Here is an 18,766-nt window from a genome sequence, read left to right as displayed (position 1 = left end):
TGAAGCCATTAAGCCCGAGTTTCTGTAGAAGTCGCAAAGGAAGATCCAGTGGTTGCTGATGCTGTCTTGTCCTTGATCAAAGCGATGGAGAATAAGCAAACAAAGACAGGCTAAAATTACACATTCTCGGAGCCGCTCGTGTTGTGGCATGCAGCACAGAATAGTCGACTGATTGATGGGCTGCTCCAAGACTGGCGCGGGTGTAAGGTATTATCTCAATAATCATAAGATAATGTCTTTCTCAGTTCCGCGACCACCCACTTTGTGTCTCGGTGTATTCTGGTGTGCACGCAGCAGAGGTGTGTCAACACATGCATGGTGGAAACAGCTGACAAAGCCCCAATTATATTGCTGCCGTTTCTATTCTCTAAATAGACTCTGGATGATCAGCAGAACATGTAGAACCACTATAAATTACAGCATTTTTACGTAACCACGAGCTGCGGTCGCTACTCTAACACAACAATATGGAGAATAACTGAGAGTCAAACTGAGCGGTTTAAGGCCAGTAGCCACGTGGCCTTGTCACAATCTGTTGGGTTGATTTCGTGTTTAGATGAGGAGCATAATGCTGTTAGGCCAAGTGTCCACCCACTGTAACCAAAAATAATGCCCCATCCGCAGCCAGCTCCCTCCAATCCCACCCTGACTTTTACATATGGGAGTAAACTGGAAGTGCATGACTGCCAGCGAGGAGGAGCCATGATGGAAGTAGGCCAAAATGATAGAGGAGGAGATGGGAAGAACAGAGGGAGTACCATACATACAAAATGAACCAGTTACACAACTCAAGGAAACAGACAAGGTAAGTAAATAATGTACCTAAATGACAATAATGGCTGATGATTCAGCTAATTAACAAAAAAGTGAATCACAGTCAAAGACAAAGTCTGAAGATAAAGCATCCGGATGGTTGTGAGTGGCTGGAGTGGGGCTTTTGTGGTGCCTTTTTACAGGATGCAATTTAAACACATCCTCAGGCTACAGGACTTCATGAATAGGACAGAAAATCAAGAGCAGAGCAAAGCGAAGAAAATGCTGGGGAAATGAGATAGTGGAAGAAGAAAGGATGACTGTCAGAAAACAGAAAAGATGGAGGAAGATGCGTCAACGTGGTCATTGATTGTCAAATGCGCTCGCGTACATTTCTGTGAAAAATGCACTCACCTCTCCTTGGAAGCTCTTGAGTAATGGTGCAACCTGTTTTCTGAAATCCTGTAAAAGATGAAGAACACACAAATTAATGCAATGTTATGGCCGACAGTATTTAAGTCACAGCTGATCAGTTGTGTCGACCATATTGTAGTCACTGAGTGAAGCCATTTCGGAGCCAATGAACTTCTGGTACATGATGATGACGAACATGAGTGGGAGGAGAAGGGTTCTAGCCTGGAGTGGCCTTGTGCACTCTTTCTCATAAGAACAGGTGCAGCACCACCTGGGCCTCCCAGAGGCGTCTCTAGTGCGTGTGTGCCACTACAGTGAGGAGCCACAGAACAGGCCTGCAGTGAGTGCAGAGGACATCAGGGTGCCAATTTCTGACTAAACCAAATGCCTTTTATCCCGCCAGTCCCATTGCATGACTTTCCAGTCCGAGTCAGCGGTTCCAGATTAGATAGCCAGTCGAGTATGTATCAGGGGAACATGCAAATCACCAGGCTGTTAGCTGAGCCTACATCCCTGACAAACTGAACTGGAGCGTACGGTAAAAGCGGAGCAGAATAGAACATTCTGTACAGGAACATCTGATTTGCACACTTTGCGGACTCGCACATGTACAACTCACCAAAGTGCCTAATGAAGACGTGAAGTGGGGCAAAGACAGATGTAATGTATCAGCATAGGCTTAAGCCTAAAAGTCTAAACTCAAGGAGACGTCTGTTCTGGGACAGGGCAGTTCTGTTAGACAGGGCCAGACAGGCCACTTGTCTGGGCTGAGGACAGGTTGTGACCCCAGTGACCCTGGCCCATTGTTACCTCATCAGGGGTCACCAGAGCTGTTTGTCTGGGCCAATTCAATATTCCCCACCAGGATAATGACCTGCACTTGGGCCGCCCCATCCCCCTTAGCTTTCTCACAGCAGCGTGAACAAAACACACTTCACCAACAGTTTACTTATTACTACAGCTCGACATTTCAAACGGGAATGTGCACTCAACTAAAAACATGACTCAGCAATAATTGATTGAAAGACTTTAAATGAATTGAACTCGTGGCCCATTTTCTTCTCAAGTGGTTTAAGGTATATTATATATTTGCATGGCAAGGCTAATGCTTTCAAGTATGTTTGCATTTTATCTGTCTGTGAGAGCAGCTATATTCTGCAGCGATAACGTCGGTCAACATTCAAATCAGATGCTGCTCAGCAGGCCACTCCCGTGTCTCCTCGCCTCACAACCCTTTGGTCCACTCTTAGTTGCTCCACCCACTTGCCCCCACCTCTTCTTAAGATTTATGAGCATATAACATAACAATGCACACAGACACTCTGGTCAGCTTGGCTGTGTGTGTGTGAGAGAGGGGAGCGGAGGGGCCAGCAGCAGGAGATGGATGGCTGGTGTGTAAGCTGCCGGCAGACAGCAGACAGGCCAGCCCGAGGAATCCTCCAGGGAGTATGGAACTCCCATTCGCTGTCTGTCTGCCCTGCAGCCAAACACAAATGTGTGTATGTGCATGCATGTGCACACACCGAGTTGTTTTACTACCACTGCCTCTGGCTAGCAATCTTTGGGACATTTTACAACCATTCCCACCCTTGCCTTTATAACGCCACAGCCCAGGAGTCTTGGCTAACGAAATAGAAATTAAGAAGTGGATAAATAATTAAGGCAACTTAGGAAGCACAGTAAGTTGCAGTCTCAAAAAACTGAACAGTGTGTCAGAGCTAATGAATTATGAAAACTTTGTTTTCACGCTGCATTTCTTCGCACTGCTTTCAAAATGCTACAAAAGCCTGTGTGTGTGTGTGTGCCATGTGCGTTATTATGCAGACCATGAGTGCGGTTCACGCCGAGTACAGCTCAGCAGACGAGACACAGTCAACGTGGGCTGGTCTCCTGGTTGTTGAATAATGGATCAGAGGCGAACTCCCGCTCAGCCTAATGCAGTCTGATCTGATGTGACTGTGATCTCCACTGACTGGTGCGGACCACAGAGAGCTGACAGCCCGCGCTATAGACTGGTCAGCCACACACCAGGAGACACCAAACGCACTTTCTGCAAATGCACTCAACAAGACTCCCGAGCATTCTTAATCAAGTGCTGGCCATGGCACACAACTAAAGCACATCAGGCAAAGTCCATCTAAATGTCTACAGTCTTCTAAACGCAGTGTTTAGTGGGGATTCCTATTGAGCCCGGTACAGGCCTGTAATGAATCCTGTCGCTCGTCTGGCTGGGCTCGGATTCCTCCTCCACATACCAGGGAGATGCCAGGGGCCACACAGACGCCAGACGAGCCGTCCTAAATCACAGCCTTGTTACGCTGATGAATGTGTGTGTCCTCTTCTGTGATCTCGCCTGATCTGCTCTGTGCTGCGCAGTATGTTTTCTTTGTAAGCATGACGCACTCCATATATGTGCCTAAGTGCATCACAATATCTTTGCTTTTGTCCTGCCTTCAGCTGCCTTTTTACCTAAATCAAACCGATCAAAATAAGAGTAGTCACCTGTACAGTCCATAGTCACAATCCTAACCCTCCGGTTTCTTTAATAGGCTCACAGTCAAGTCCATGGAGAGTTGACAATTTTCTATACACTGTCTCCTCCATTCATACATTATTCATACAGTCATCAATAATTCACCATGGTGACATTACCAATAATAACACAACAACACTTTGTTTTTGCTGTGTGGTTTAAAATATGTTGCCTTGGTAACAGAGATGAAACAAATATTCCCAGGAGGAGCGCTGGGAACACAGGAACAGGGCAGAATTCCCTCCTGATCCCACTTAGTAGTGTTGTCACACACTTTTTTTCCCCTCCCTCGCTCGGCTCCACTGCTCCCTGTCTGTCTTTCCCAGCTCACGCACACACCACAGGACCACACTTTCTGCACGCATAAAAAACTAGGTCAGATAATACAAACTCCTGAGGGGTTTTCTGTTTTGTCTCTTTAGGATTTCAGGGAAACTAATGGAGGGACTATTTTTGGGAGCCAAGCTCACATCTCTGTGCTGTCTACTCCTCCCCTGCTTTCCGAGTAAATTATCACTCCAACATTTGTGATATACAGAGGAGACGTGAACCGCTGAAGCCAGCTCTGGGAACACAAAGACTGTTGGAGTCACAATAGTCGAGCCTTTTCTGGACTCACCTCTGGTGTGTTCTTCTTGAAGTCGCGGCTTAGGTCGATTAGTTTCTTCCTGGACTGTTCACTCTCGTCCTGTCTGTTGGCAAGCTGTGTGGCGGTGGCATCTAGTTCTTTCTGCAACACAAAACAAATGAGCACTTTTTACATTTAAACATTAAAAATCTTCACTTAAATCACACATCAAGCACCGACAATGACAAATAATAAAATTGCACTGACAAATATCAGCAAGTAAAATCAAGAACACTGTACAGGCAAATCCTTCTAAACATCTCCTTGACTCTCTCTGCGTCTGCTAAACCTGTACAAAATACTGGATCCGCACCGAACAAAACCATAACATTTGTCAATAAAACGCCCTTGGCACCTGTTTTTAGCTAAAGCCAAAAGTAAAAACCATCCTAGAAAGGCAACACGTGTCAGTGAGCTCCTAAACAAAAGACTACGAGTACATGCAGTGTTAATGACTGTAGGTCCCAACCAGCCCTGCCCACAGAACAATGACAACAGCGCAATTATCAAACACAACAGCGTTGTCAGGCTGAGGCAGGGCCCACATTTATTCACACACATTGTCTTTGTTATTAATAGTTATTTAAGGGACTGGCTCAGGATGATGGGCCAAGTGCTGACATTAACAAGGCGTTCAGACCTTGTAAAGATTGTATCTGTGCTGAGTGTGTGAGTGTTGTTGGGTAATGTTTCTGTTGGATTCTTGCCCTCTGTCACGCTCGCTCCTTTCTCCCCTCTCATTTTTCCATTGACTTCACAGATGATGCAGCTCACTCATTCACGCAGCTATCCCCTCTTCTGTGTTTAAACCCTCCCCACACTCTCGCTGCTCGCCCCCCTCCTGTACGCCTCCTGTGAGGGCGCCCACCCCTGAGAGTGATTAAACGCTGCTGAAGGGCCGTTATGCTAACTAACACACTAATCATTTAATACACACATTACCACAGGGGCCCTTGTGGCTCCGTCGGCTCACAAGGTCCCAAAAGCACACTCATGCACACAAGCCCCGCACCAGCACACACCCAAAAATACACTCCACTGTGATCAAGAACTAATTAGAAGACTTTCCCCCATCAGCAGCACGTCCAATTCCCTGACTGACTCTGATCTCCTTTTCCCCACAACTGTTTAAAAAAAAAAAAGATGAACTCGGTGGACTGTCCGCTCGGCTTTATATAGAAGCTCCGAAAGACAGGGGCAAAACTGCTCACTTGCTTTTCTGCCATCTTGGTCTCGGTGCCCATGAAGCCGTTGATGTAGCGGCAGCCTGTCTGCCCATGGCCATGGAGCAGCTGCACTGAGTGTTAGTGAATTCGAGCGTGCGCACAAGCTTGTACAAAGGCCAATAAAAAAGAGGAACCTAATACATTTTAATCATGTGAAATTAATTGCAAAAAAAATATGCTCTAGTTGGCAAATTTGAGTGAGATTATTATATCAGTTAAGATACAGATGCATCTTCACGAGTAAAACGATCAAAGGTAGAATCACAGATGTCTGAAAACCAAGCTCCACAGATAAAATACAGTAGTTTGATAATGAGGTGGTGGGCAGGGATTCTGACACAGACATTATGGTGTTTCAATTTAGTTTATGGTTAATATCTTTGTAATTACGGGGCCTATCCACATGAAACAAAAACTGCCACAAAGTACAATGCCTTCACCGGCAGCACAAACAAACCAAGGCTCAATCACGCTCTCCTAACGGTGTCCAAAACATGAGCTTGACCAGCTGAAAGGACTTGCAGCCAAAAGATGAATATGACAGATTTCCAGACCTGATCCCTCACAAATGACAATCAGGTGAAAGTTAAACGTTTATGGACTTTCCATTCGGCGATTTCTTTTCTTTTCATTTTTTTTCATTGAGATTATGACATCATGGTGTAGACGTGAACGTAGCCTACAAGAACCACTATCAAGAAAGCAGGATTCTGAACACAATCTTTGAAACTTATTTGCTTACAGTCACATATGTCACTTATGAACACCTGACCCTATACCAAATCATGGAGCAGTCTGCCCAAACACAATTGCCAATAATGTACAGGTTTCCGATTATGAGTGCATGACACTCAGGGGCAAGTTTAAAGGAACAGGCCACTGTTTTTCCAGACTGAGATATGTTCTTAGTGAAGATATTACTGCGCTGAAGTGCTCCTAAGGTGTTATTACGCCTTACAATATAGCTCCCCTTTTTTATCCGCTTAGAAAATCGACATGTTTAATTTAGTGTAACTATACTTGGATCATGTAACTACTCGCATTCAAGTATGGAAAACGTGGAAGAGCTTGGTCGCTTCTAACTTCACCCCTGTTTGGGTCCATAGGAATATGCTGGGAGAGGCTACATGCTAAAAACGGTGGCCTGTTCCTTTAAAAGACTAATGTTTGAGGATCACTGAGCAAGGCAAATATTGTACTCAAATGAAGAGAGGCTTCTGTATTTCAGTGTAAAGCCACAATAGCTTCTTGAAACCGAGACTGGAACTCACTTGGCCACATGTTTTAAGACTTAAGTGATTAATAAGCCGTTTCCCTGCATAGCTGAAACACATCGACAAATAACACGCTTTGGGGAGGTCACAGGCCAATCCCCGATGCCCTTGATTCTGACCAATCCCTTTTCAATATCCAATCGCATAGCCAAATGTGTAACCAAAAAAAAAAAAAAATCTCTCTGCTGAGCTAAATAAACACATCACACATGAAAGAGGATTGATTCAGTGCCAAGTGAACAAGTAATTATGGGCATGGTCTCCCGGTTTAAAGACCCGGTCAGTTTTTTTTTGACTATGCAGCAAACCGGGAGCCCACATCAGCAGCGGAAACAGGCAGACTTCACACTCGTCTTGCTGATCGAGCGCACCACATCAGCCGAAAGTGCACAATCGTCCTGCATGGACAACGGCCACACACACACTTACAATTATAGGAGGAAGACAATGGATAATGATATAAGGCTAGGTTTATGTAACTTCTAACATTGAATAACACTAACACGGCCGTTGTGACAATGCAGATAGAATGAAGTTGAACAGCAAAAACCTATAATTATAAAAAGGTTTACTAAGTGTATTAATGATTTGAACATTGGTTAGAGAAGTATGTTTGGACACGCTACTTTGTCGAGTTCTCAGAAACTTCCGCCATCTGGCACACTACAGGGAATTACCATCTATTATGTTTGACAATAATGACTGACGTTGTGATAGGCGGGTAAGCCATCCAAATTAACAAGCTCAGCAAGAACTAGGACATGAATAAATATAGCGAAAGTATTTAAGATCCTAAAGGGTGTTCAAACCCACTTCTCCCAAACAAACTGTCAACAGAATTCATTAATAATATGAATAGGACTAAAAGGGAAGTTCGGTGATCTTCCTGTAGGGGCATTTTTAGCTGAGAGTGGAGCCGTGTGTTCAGGGGAGCATTAAGCTGCCGTAATGTCTGTGTGATTGCTGTAACAGCCCTGCTTGGCTTGGCTGGACTGGCCCACAGCAGCAGTGCCTGTCCTGGTTCATTTGGTCGTCTGGTCAGCTGTAAAGACGATTGGAACAGATTGCCAACACTCCCTAGAGAGACTTCAACAGTGACTTGGCCAAGTCGCCTCCCGCACGCGTGTGCTTTCACATGAGCGCACTGTCGACCGCCGCTGTAAGTTTGGGAGCCCAGTCTTTCCACATTCTTTGAACTGTTTCAGTGAAGATGCTTACATGTTTGCCCAGCAGAGTTTGGCACACTCAGCTCTGTAAGCACTACAAGAAGAAGTTGAGCCAAATCAAGTGAGCATTTCTCCGTGTTAATGTTGTAATAATCAGTAATGTCACAGTTAAACAGATCCTATTACCGCTGGCCAAACTAATAAAGTCTATTTGTTTGTTCATGTCTCTAAATGAAATAGCTTCCACTTGTGCCGCCAGAGAGACTTCTATCAGACTAATTCTCTCTAATTAGTCTAATGAGCCACAGGTGATGATACAGATTCATTAAAGGGGAGGCACCAATCAGGCGTGTCTGATTACGCCAATCACATCCACAACTCTCTCCATGAGATAAGAGACAGACGCGCTTTAATTGAGGTATCAAAACTACATGAAATTCCTTATGCCCTCACGCTTCAGTGATGACCAGACAGATAGGCTGCTGGAATGACAACAAGGTTATTGTTATGTACACAGTACAAAGCTGATCGGCTGCTGCGAGGAACACCACAGTGACCGGGGCACACACACTACACGAGAGCAGAACAGACTCGCGTTTTACAAATCAATATTTAGAGCAGGTTTACACCTTTGTCTAATGAAGAACATCACTTGAGTTTGGGCCAAGCTGCAAATAGATAGTCAACACACAGTCACTGACTCAGTTCTGTTCACATTTCAGAGGAATAAGTAAAACACTGTCTGTATCCAGGGAAGGTGTAAATTATGCTACTCACAGGAGATGAAGGTGTTTCAAAGTTAGGTTTCGTCCTGCCACTGCAGTCACTAATCTTCCCTTTAATCTCGACAAGTCTGAAGCTGTTATGTGGTTTTCATAGTAAACAGTCAAGGCGTCTGGAAATGCGTCTTATCTGAAATCTATGAGGCCTGCCTTTGCCTCCCCCTCACAGCTCCTCCTGTTGGATGTGGCTCTTCAGTTCTATGCCCGGCCTGTGGGACGGGGGTGGAGTCATGTCAAGAGGCACACCACATTTGCTGCAGCGACACGGTACATGATCACAGATCACAGCGACGCCCCCTCAAACACAGCTCAACAGCGGTGCAGATAAGACGCGAGCATCCCAGATGCTGTCTGCCTCCTACCTGACACTGCACGGCACAATGTGTCACAAAACGTGCCATCCGCCTTCTCAAACCACAGCAGGTTTGATGGTGCTATTTGTATGTTTCTGGATGTCTGCTTTACCTTGTGGAGCAGAAACCACAAAACTTTTCTTCAGCACGATAGTTTTATAAATACTCAATAAAAGTGCGTATGCATTGGGGTCTTGGGTGGGGGTCGGGACCTCTCTCCGAAGTCTAACAACATGCTAGTGCTCCCTGAGCATTTTGCTCCTTTTTAGAACTCAGATCTATATCAACCAACAGCACGGGAGCAGTCAGGGCTCACCTCACCGCCGCTGACGCAAGCCAGGATCAAAAACAGCCTTTTACACTGCAGCCTTGTTCGTATTGATCCATGTTTCTCTGCTGAGAGACGGCTTGTTGTTTTATCTCCCCGACATCCAAGCGTTAAGTCTCCTGAAGCTTACTGTGAGCTAGTCATTATTTTGCCCTACATAGTGTCTGACAGTGGGTTTCAGAGGCATGGCCTGAGCCTAAACTCCAGTATAATGAGACTAAGGGTTTGAAACATCCAGGAAGTGCAGCCCCACTCGCTCTTATTTTACAGAGTTCGAATGTAGCTGCAGGCCCATGTCACGAAGGGTGAGTGGTGTGGAGTGTGCATTGGGAGGAGAGGGCTATATGGCGATATGCTTGAGTGTAATGCATTGGTGAAAGGGCAAGATTTTTCATCCGTGCGTTTACAGGGTGGAACGGCGAGGATATTGAGATCTGAGATAGGATCAGAGGGTAGTGAGCTGTTTCGGCTACGATAAAGGCCACGCATTACAAACAGCGCCCAGACAGAGCGAGTGCGAAGGGGAACAGCGGAGAGGGGGAGAGTATCGCACCTCTCATCCCTGAATTAATGCCTCCATTCTGCCAGGAAGCCATTCGGTGCCAGTGAGAGGAGATTGGGGAGGGGATGAGTGCACAGATATGGACTAAAAAAATGGGAACTGCGATCATGCAGCGGGGCGATAGGGATTAATCAAGTCTGAAGAAGGGTAGGCTCTGCGGCTGTAGCACTTCCCCAGACCAACTCCCAACGACCACGAGAGCCACTGACCTCATATTCCTTTCATCCAGCCACAGATATTGGGATAGCACTAGTAATACTAATGAAACGATCGTTATCACAATTTTAGGTGATGCAATGACGATATTAAAGAAAACTGGGACTGCACGATATTGAAGTAACTTGCGATACATGCGATACGGGGACGCAATATTACGATAACGATATTATTGCGATATTTTACCAAACCATTTCAACATGACATTCTAGAAAGGTTTTTCAGCTAGCAGAAGTCATTGAACTAAATTAGGAAACGTTCAACTAAAACTGAACTTTTGCACATTTTGAAGTTCTGTTCATTGTTTAGTGACGCCGCGATATATTGCGGCTTCTTGCGATACGGATGGGCCTGTCATGATAACACATTTGAAGTTCGATATATTGAGGCAGAAAAGTATCACGATAAATGATAATAGTGACTTTCAATACTAGATACTTTCATAATAAACATAAAATATAATGAAACTCAAATCAAGCCCAAAAATGTATCGCTTATTGGTTATTTACTGAACGATAAGTTTATATAGTAATTATTGTGACCGCCCTAGATACGGATATTGCACCACCTTATATCACGATACAATATTTTTTGCGATATATTGTGCAGCCGTATTAAGAATGCCCAAATGGTTAGTTTTAGTCTTGGTTTTATGAAGTCTTTGTTTTGGCACGATTTTTGGTGAAAAAACAAATTGCTTAAATGCTTTTTGGTACATATTGGAATAAAAAATAAAGTGATCACAATATTCAAGGCAAGTTAATCAAATATAGTGATGTTTTTTCATATCATGCAGCCCTACTGAATAAAAAAATAAACAAAAGTGTATTGGTGGCGTAGATCGATAGAAAAGTTTATCAATATGTTCTGTATATTGTTCCTGTGTTAATGTCAGCGTGCTCAATGTGTTCATCTCGTCACTACTGATCAGTCGTCGCTCCCCAAATACAGTAGTATGTAGTAATCCGATGTGTCTGGAGCAATTGCTTAGAGGGAGCTCTGACTTGGGAAAGTTATCAGCCTTCACAATAGCGCAGTGTTGAAAATGCGTTGATTCAGTTAAGATTTGATCTCAATTCGGGGCCATATCTGATTTGCTGTAATGCAGTTAGACTTTTGTGTTCTTGGCAAAGTTACTTTCCATTTATAGATGCCAGTATTTCACTCATGCGCTTCTGCTGCACCAAGTCAAAGCTGGGGCTGTGCAATAGTTGATCAAAACACCAATTATAACAGTTACAACGACCAAAGCGGCAATTATTTACGTCATAAGAGAACAAAATAAATCATGGATTGTACAAGTTTAGCAGCTCATAATTCAGTACAGGTCTCAGTCCCGCTAGGGCTGGGCGATATTTCGATATTTAAGATATCTCGATATATTTTTTAATGATATATGGAATTAGACCATATCGCATATATCAATATAGTTCAAATTCGCGCTGTTATACTTAATTTATAGGCTATTTCTATTTAAAACTACTCGGATTTGGCTTTGTCTTGATGTAATTTCACAGCTCTCACACAGAAAAAATATCGGGATATACATCGTATGTCGATATTCAACCTAAACGTATCGGGATATGACTTTTGGTCCATATCGCCCAGCCCTAAGTCCCGCCCACTTCCAGTCATTTGGTGCAGGAACGGGAAGTAAAAACCCCATTCATTTTTACCATTGACTTTTCGAAAAAAAAAGCTCAAGATTAATGAGCTATGTGCTAACACTGACCATAGTGCAGGTTTTATGTCCTTGATATTTACATTTTTCGAAAAGTCTAAGAAAATAAAACAAATGGGACTCGCCCACTGTTCTCTAGAATAGTGGTTCTTCTAGTATTTGGGCCTCTTCAGGTGATACTCAAAGTCGTCTGCAACTGTAGACTTTATTTGAGTTAGTGATAATGTAATTTATGCGTCACTAATGCATTCACGTTGGGTGTTTATCTGGCTCGTGCATGGCTTACACACAGTTTAGACGTAAATTAGTGCAATTTAGGTTCTTTCAGACCCGCGTTAGTCCTTATTGGATCTAGGCCTGGCTGTACTGGGAAGGTCAAATATTTATGAGTATTTTGTGTGAAATGTTTGAGAGCTACTGCTAAAGGGTGAAAGGCTTCTGGACTGGTTTGTGCTTTTTAAACTGTATCATGATCCTCAAAACATAAAACTTAACACAATGTTTATGAGAAACATCGCAATGAGGCATTTTCCAAAATCCTGCAGCCCATGTCAATGTCCTACACGATACTCCTTTCTCGACGCCAAGGTTTAATGTGGTCTGTTGTTCCTAGTAATTTTGTGACGCCTGATAATGATACATGAGCGTGATCCGCGCCACAGCCTATAAACACGGCTCGTCAACTCGGATGCATAGATTAAAACCATACATCTCCACGGCTCACCGAGCGCGATACATCCTGGCCCCTAAATGTGTCCGACCGATGCTGTCACTTTTTGTGGCGAGCCCCGTCTCAGAGTGAGTTTGACACTCGCGGTCTATACAATCAACGTCAACCAAGTTTCTCCCGGGGCTAAGTCTTACTCAGCCTCTATGAGCAAGCCTTTTCTGCTCCGGTGGTTGGACTTTTAAGGGGAAAGGAAGGGAAATGCGGAGAGACGGAGAGAATAAGCATAGCTAATCCTTAAAGTAATGACAGAATAATTAGCTTGCACTAGACTAAGTAATGGCTCGTAATTGTACCATTTATTCTGTGTTGAAAGAATGTGATATACAGCTTTACAGAATGAAGGAAGAGCAGCTCGGTGGGAAGTGGGATGGAGAATGTGTAAGCGTTCAGGCTCTTTCTATTGATTGATCCAAACATCAAACGAACCACTAGAGTAATGGGGGAGTGAAGGACAGCTAAAAGCTATTTGGAGCTTTCAGTGCATAAAAGACTTGACCTGTTCCACACAGCCTACATATCAAAACCATCAAACAGCAATCAATAGACCAAAGCGGTCAACTCAACAAACCGTCACCCTACTAAAACATCAAACCCTGTGCCCAGGCGTCAGATGATAGGCTACACTCAGCTTATCCATTACCATCAGATAAAGAGGAGATAAAACACACAGCCTAATCCTTTCATGTGTCGTGACAGCCACAGCGCCCTCCGAGGCATTCCTTCAGTCTGGCTCTCAAATAGTTTTATGGCGGAAGGCAGCCATTGAGCCTGCCAGCCAGCCCTGTTCTGGTCTGTTTGTCTTATTTCACAGTTTACACGCTGTTTTATAGGTACTTATTATGGTCGCCATGGTGATGCCATACGTTTTACAGTCTCTGGGTCTGAGGGCAGAGTGTATAATAAATGAAAAAAACACACACAAACAGATGAACACAAAGGCTCGCAAAACACACTCCTGCTGTGGAAAGGTCTTGTGTCCCTCCCTTCCTTCTGCTTCACTCTTTATCAGACCCTATCTCCACTTCAGTTTGTGAAACATGGAGCGGCCCGCTCCAAACTGTCTGTTCTCATTCCACATCTGGAGCTGATCAGAGGCCTCCTGAAGCCTAGGCCTCTGGGCCTATTAATAACCATAGTGCTGAACTGTAGGTCAGACAGCAGTCAGCGGATGAGCCTGTGTCTACTAAACACCAGTGCCTTCCCCCTCCCCCCTTGTGACTACAACTCTCACTTTTAAACAGACTTCCATGTAACACATCGAGTTTCATGCTTTTACTGGGACTGTACTCTGAGAGGAGTCTGCAGTAACACAACAACGATGACAGAAAACAGGGGCCAGATGATTAAAAAACTAACAAATAACACTCTAGGCTACACTTATGTTTCCCCATCGCTGGGTGCTGGGACACTGAACATCTAGTTACCGCACAAGGGCATTGTGAACAAGACAATAAACAAGAGTCCATTCAATTAAGTCAATTACTGGTGCTTGTGAGTCTTGGTACTAAACATTAGCACATCACGTACTGTAAGACATTTAAAACATCATGCACTGTAAGATATTTAAAACATCAAATACTGTAACCCTAGACATAATTAATATACAAAGCCATTCTGCTGCACCTTCCTTTGTTCCACACAGACGCCTGGAGAAGTTCAAGTTCAAGGAGGAGTGCGTGGATAGTGCGGGACAGATGGTAAAGTCGTCATGTTTTGACCTGGTCAGACAGACCAGGTCACCGCAGGGTCACAGGGGGCCGCCAGGGCCAGACAACCTTTGAACCAGGGCTCCAGTCTAACAGCTGCTCAGGTCAGAGGTCAGGGAGAGGTTAAGGTCTGTCTGAGGATGGGCAATGAATTTACAAATATGCCTCACATGCAACCAAATTATCCAATTCTCACGTCATAGTTACAAAAAAAAACCCTCTGTGAATATGCTTTATCATCATTGAGTCAAACAGCAGTTTTAACTTCAGACACTTGAAATTACCATAAGTAAATCTCCCACTTGCCTTTTGCAATCTAAGAAATAATTGATTCATCAAAAAAAATCAGAAAATCAGTCAATTATCAGATTGTTAGCTGCAGCCCTATTTTAGCTTGAACACTATGTATCGATTAAACTACTGATTTAGACTGAGCCAAGTAAAAACCCAACACTAAGCACTGCCCACCTTTATCCAGGCCACACATATACACTCATGCACCTGCGAGTTCAGGCCATAGTTGAATCATCATAATCAGAGGTAGTTTTCTGCTGAGCCCAGCCAACAGTCTGCGTTATTTTTAGAGGGCTGACAGAAGCAGGCCGTCCATTTACTATGCAAGCAGCCTGCGCGACCATCACCGCCACGGCCCCGTTCAAAACAGGCTCCACGTAAACACAGTTAAGGTGTGGACACTTTCGGCAATGAAGTAAGCCTGAACCGAGGGCAATTATAATGTCATTACTATGACATTAGACGAAGGGGAGGGGAGAACAAACACACAACAAAAAGGGTAGTGTCTGGTGCAGCTTTGGAAGCACTGACCAGGGAAATGTTAGGGCAGCACAAATATGAGAAATATTGCAATATTCTTTAACCATGTTCCAGTTTTATCATCAAAGTGTGTCAAGACGGAGAGTTTATAAAAATAGTGTCAAGACAACCTGGACAAAAACAAGACTAAAAGATTTTGTTATTGCCATGGAACTTTTGTTGTTGATCTTTGAGCCTTAAAGTGCATGTGACACATTAGACACAATTTTTGGTATAATATACGATTATATTTAAGATTTTGCTAAAGATTGTACCCGGCTTTCTTTAGTTTGGCCATTTTTGTGATGTTTATTGTTTCAATTCTTTATTGGACACCGACAGGAAGTGACATAGAAGAAGGTAAACAATTTTAAACTGTTGCCGTGCCAACCATGTTAAGTCAATGGGAAATGAGTCTGCTATGGGACGTTACCTTCTTCTATGTCACTTCCTGTCAGTAAAAATTCAAACAAAAACAACTTTTCTCCATTAAAATTGCTGTTTCACTGAAAAATTATAATTATGCAACTGATGAACTTGCAAATGATGTTCTCCATCTAAACCGGTCATATGCACTTTAAGTCTTGGACTGTTGGGGCTGACACTCAGTAAATGTTTTAAGTGTAATTGTGAAAATGAATGCCCTCTGCCATCAATAAACTTGCCTGAATCAGAATATAATACAACAAGATTAGGAAAGTCATGATTATAACTAAACTATTGCACAATTTTAAGTTATCTTGCATTTTCTAAGCTTGGCAATTATGTGTAAATCTCAGTCAAGATGAGGACTCTTGAGGACCTCTCTGTATTTGCCGCAAATTGTGGATATTGTTTCATCTAAGACTGAGAACTTGTGATTAAAAGCCATGTCGTTCAGAGGTGCTTTTACAATTTTAGAAAAGGGAAGGAAAACATTGAGGGAAGGAATAAATAGTGTGCAGAACAGGGGCTAAAGGTTGAGGGCTATTCCCATTTTATATGAGTGATGGATTTAGCCCGAAGGCCGGCTATGGATCCCGCTACCGAAGGCATGAGTGACATTGGAAATTACACGGACTGAGCGATCAGCAGATAGCTAGCCATATCATAATTCAATCCGTACGCCATCAAAGTGCACCAATATCATAATTCAATACGAAGGACCATTAGCCAGTGGCGCACCAATATCATAACTCAATACTTGAGCCATTTAGGACACACCAATAGGCCTATTAGAATTCAATACTTATGGTCAATGATCTAACCGGACACTGATACTGCAGTCATGGGTTGATATGGGATAAGGTTCGAACATGATCGTCCATGTCCTCGGGCCTGATTTAGAATAGACTCGATAGAACAGTCCGATAAACAACACTAAAATAGGGTGGATCAAGCACCAATGGCCACACAAGAGTTGACCCCATCCCGGCAGCGCACTGAAGCCGAACCTGCCAGAAAGCATCAACCGTACCCGGCCCGACTACAGTTGGTCTGAATTATCGCACTGTAGAGCCATATGGTAGCGGGACTGCAGCTTTTTTCGGGTCAACTGCCTCCGTTTACGTTTCCATGTCGTTAACATCTTGTTTAACTTCTAAAGTCGCAAGTCATAAATCTCGGTATGAGGCCTCGTTGGCCGCGTGATCAGAAATCTGCAACTTCTAACCAATCGGAAGGCTTTAAAAAGACATTGCTACTCTCAACACACCTCTCAGACTCTTCTAACTTCAGTCAACAGCCACTATACCTAATGGATGTTGTACACAGAACAGATAAAATACTTGAAGAATGAGCTAGAATTTCAGAAACAACATGCACAGCAACTCATTTAGAGCCTACGTAATCAAACTTTTACGTTTAACAGATGAAGCAACCGAGAACTTTCTGCACCATTCTGTAAACTCCTATAGCAGGAGATTAGATTGCCTGGGTGACGTCATGGCCATTATTAATAGTCTATGAACAAGAGACCTTTTTTCCTTTGGGCCAGCAGGATTTTCGTGGAGAAAAGTGGATGAGAGGAACAATTTGCCTTGAAGTTTCAGAAGTGACCGTTATTTATATCACAGGCACGTCCTCAAAACTTACTCGCGCAATCGTCGAGTTTACTCCAAAAGTGCGCTTTACAGAAGAGTCCAGCCAGCAGGCCCTGTGGTCTAGGAATACAGAGCAGTCGAATAATGGATGCTTCTGTCATGAGATACACTGAAACTCTATGATGCTGGAGGTGAGAGAGACTCCAAGTGGGTCTGTAAATAATGCCTGCCACTTGAAAATAGGTCTCTGGAAACTGCCCCCCGAGCTCCTGTTGCCGGTTCTGGGGGGAAGTTGTATTTCTACAGACGTGGAGACTAGCAGCTTATTACAGTCAGATGGAAAAGCATTAACCAAGGAGTACAGCAATGGGGAACTATTCTTATCTCAAGTTTGGTCAAAACAGGCCGATGGCATCCGTAGCACGAAAAAGTAATGTGACTGAAACTCCTCAAAAGGCTACTACAACTAGTAACACATTGTTTTCTACAAATGTCTGTGGAGACAATGGGGTCACTGGCATTCAGTATAGTTATATGTGTTTATAAATCCATTTAAGAACCAGAAAGCACAATTTAGCATAAGTAAAGTTAGTTTTAGCCCGTGGAAGGCTCCTCCAAAAATGGGAAACACGCAATAACTAACACGGTTTACTTTAGAGATGCTGCCATTATGGAAGGCAACCAAATGTGTGCTGTAATTTATGGGTAAATCTTCAGATCAGTGGGAATACGTGTGGATGCAATATTGTTTCCTATGCGTATTCATTTATGTTAAAAAATAACGTTTGAAAGATAAAGTAGAAAGGCTAAAATAAGCCACAGTGGGAAAAAGTGCACTTAACTTGCAATTGAAATATTCAACAGTCCATTGTTATGAATGCAACAGTGTAATAGTGCAATGGCTTGAAACAGCAGAGCGACAGTGAGTGGAACATGGGACAGTGCGGGACAGTGCGGGACTGGGGGGGGGGGTTCTGTGAAAACGAGCCACTGATGAGGCAAGATACAGTTAGACTTGAGTTACGCATCAAGTCATGCAGTGCGTCTCCAAGTGAAGACACTCAATAACCAGGTAGAGACGACGGGACAAAGGCCGGGCCGAGGCTGCACTGAAGACCTGACATGCACTCGCCCTTCGCTCTGACTCATGCTTAGTCGCCCGCCACCCACCAACACAGTGAAACCTCAGTGCCAATGCCAGGTTTTGTCACTGGGCAGAGAAGCAGTTGGCTACAGTAAAAGCATGACGTGATGCCCCTTCCTCTGTGCTCCCCCAGCCTGTGCAGCAACAGAGAAGTAAAAATATCCCACCAGTGAGTTCAGACAACCAGCTCATAAATTAACACTAAAACTCCTGCAGACAACAGTGGGCCAGTCGCTGAGAGATTTAAACCACTCAGGTTGCCACTGACCACAGCTCCGGTATCCGCTTACAAAACCTTTTCCTAAATTTACCCATTAGGACCAGAAGGCGCTCTATCCGTTTTCCTCCAAGTCACTGTTTAGCTACCCACTAACATGGTGAGCTATTTTTCTAAAATGGCTCTAGGGTGCTTTGTTGGAAGAAATGTTACGAGGTG

The 18,766-nt window shown here is 43.8% G+C and overlaps 1 protein-coding gene across 2 annotated transcripts in view; it reads right to left on the bottom strand.

The window, feature by feature from the left end:
• The window catches only part of cux1b (cut-like homeobox 1b), a 51,091-nt gene that overhangs the window by 29,447 nt on the left and 2,878 nt on the right, over window positions 1–18,766 (bottom strand). For both annotated transcript variants that reach the window (XM_079554274.1, XM_079554275.1), the window contains exons 2-3: window positions 4,320–4,430; window positions 1,168–1,215 (exon numbers count right to left, since the gene is read on the bottom strand). In XM_079554274.1, coding sequence (XP_079410400.1) covers window positions 1,168–1,215; window positions 4,320–4,430 — 159 coding nt within the window. The remainder of the gene's footprint in view (window positions 1–1,167; window positions 1,216–4,319; window positions 4,431–18,766) is intronic.

The sequence above is a fragment of the Gobius niger genome (genome assembly GCF_951799975.1).
Source record: "Gobius niger genome assembly, chromosome: 1".
Classification (NCBI taxonomy): domain Eukaryota; kingdom Metazoa; phylum Chordata; class Actinopteri; order Gobiiformes; family Gobiidae; genus Gobius; species Gobius niger.
The sequence above is the reverse complement of the archived record's forward strand: the minus strand, read 5'-3'. Positions and strand labels throughout refer to the sequence as shown.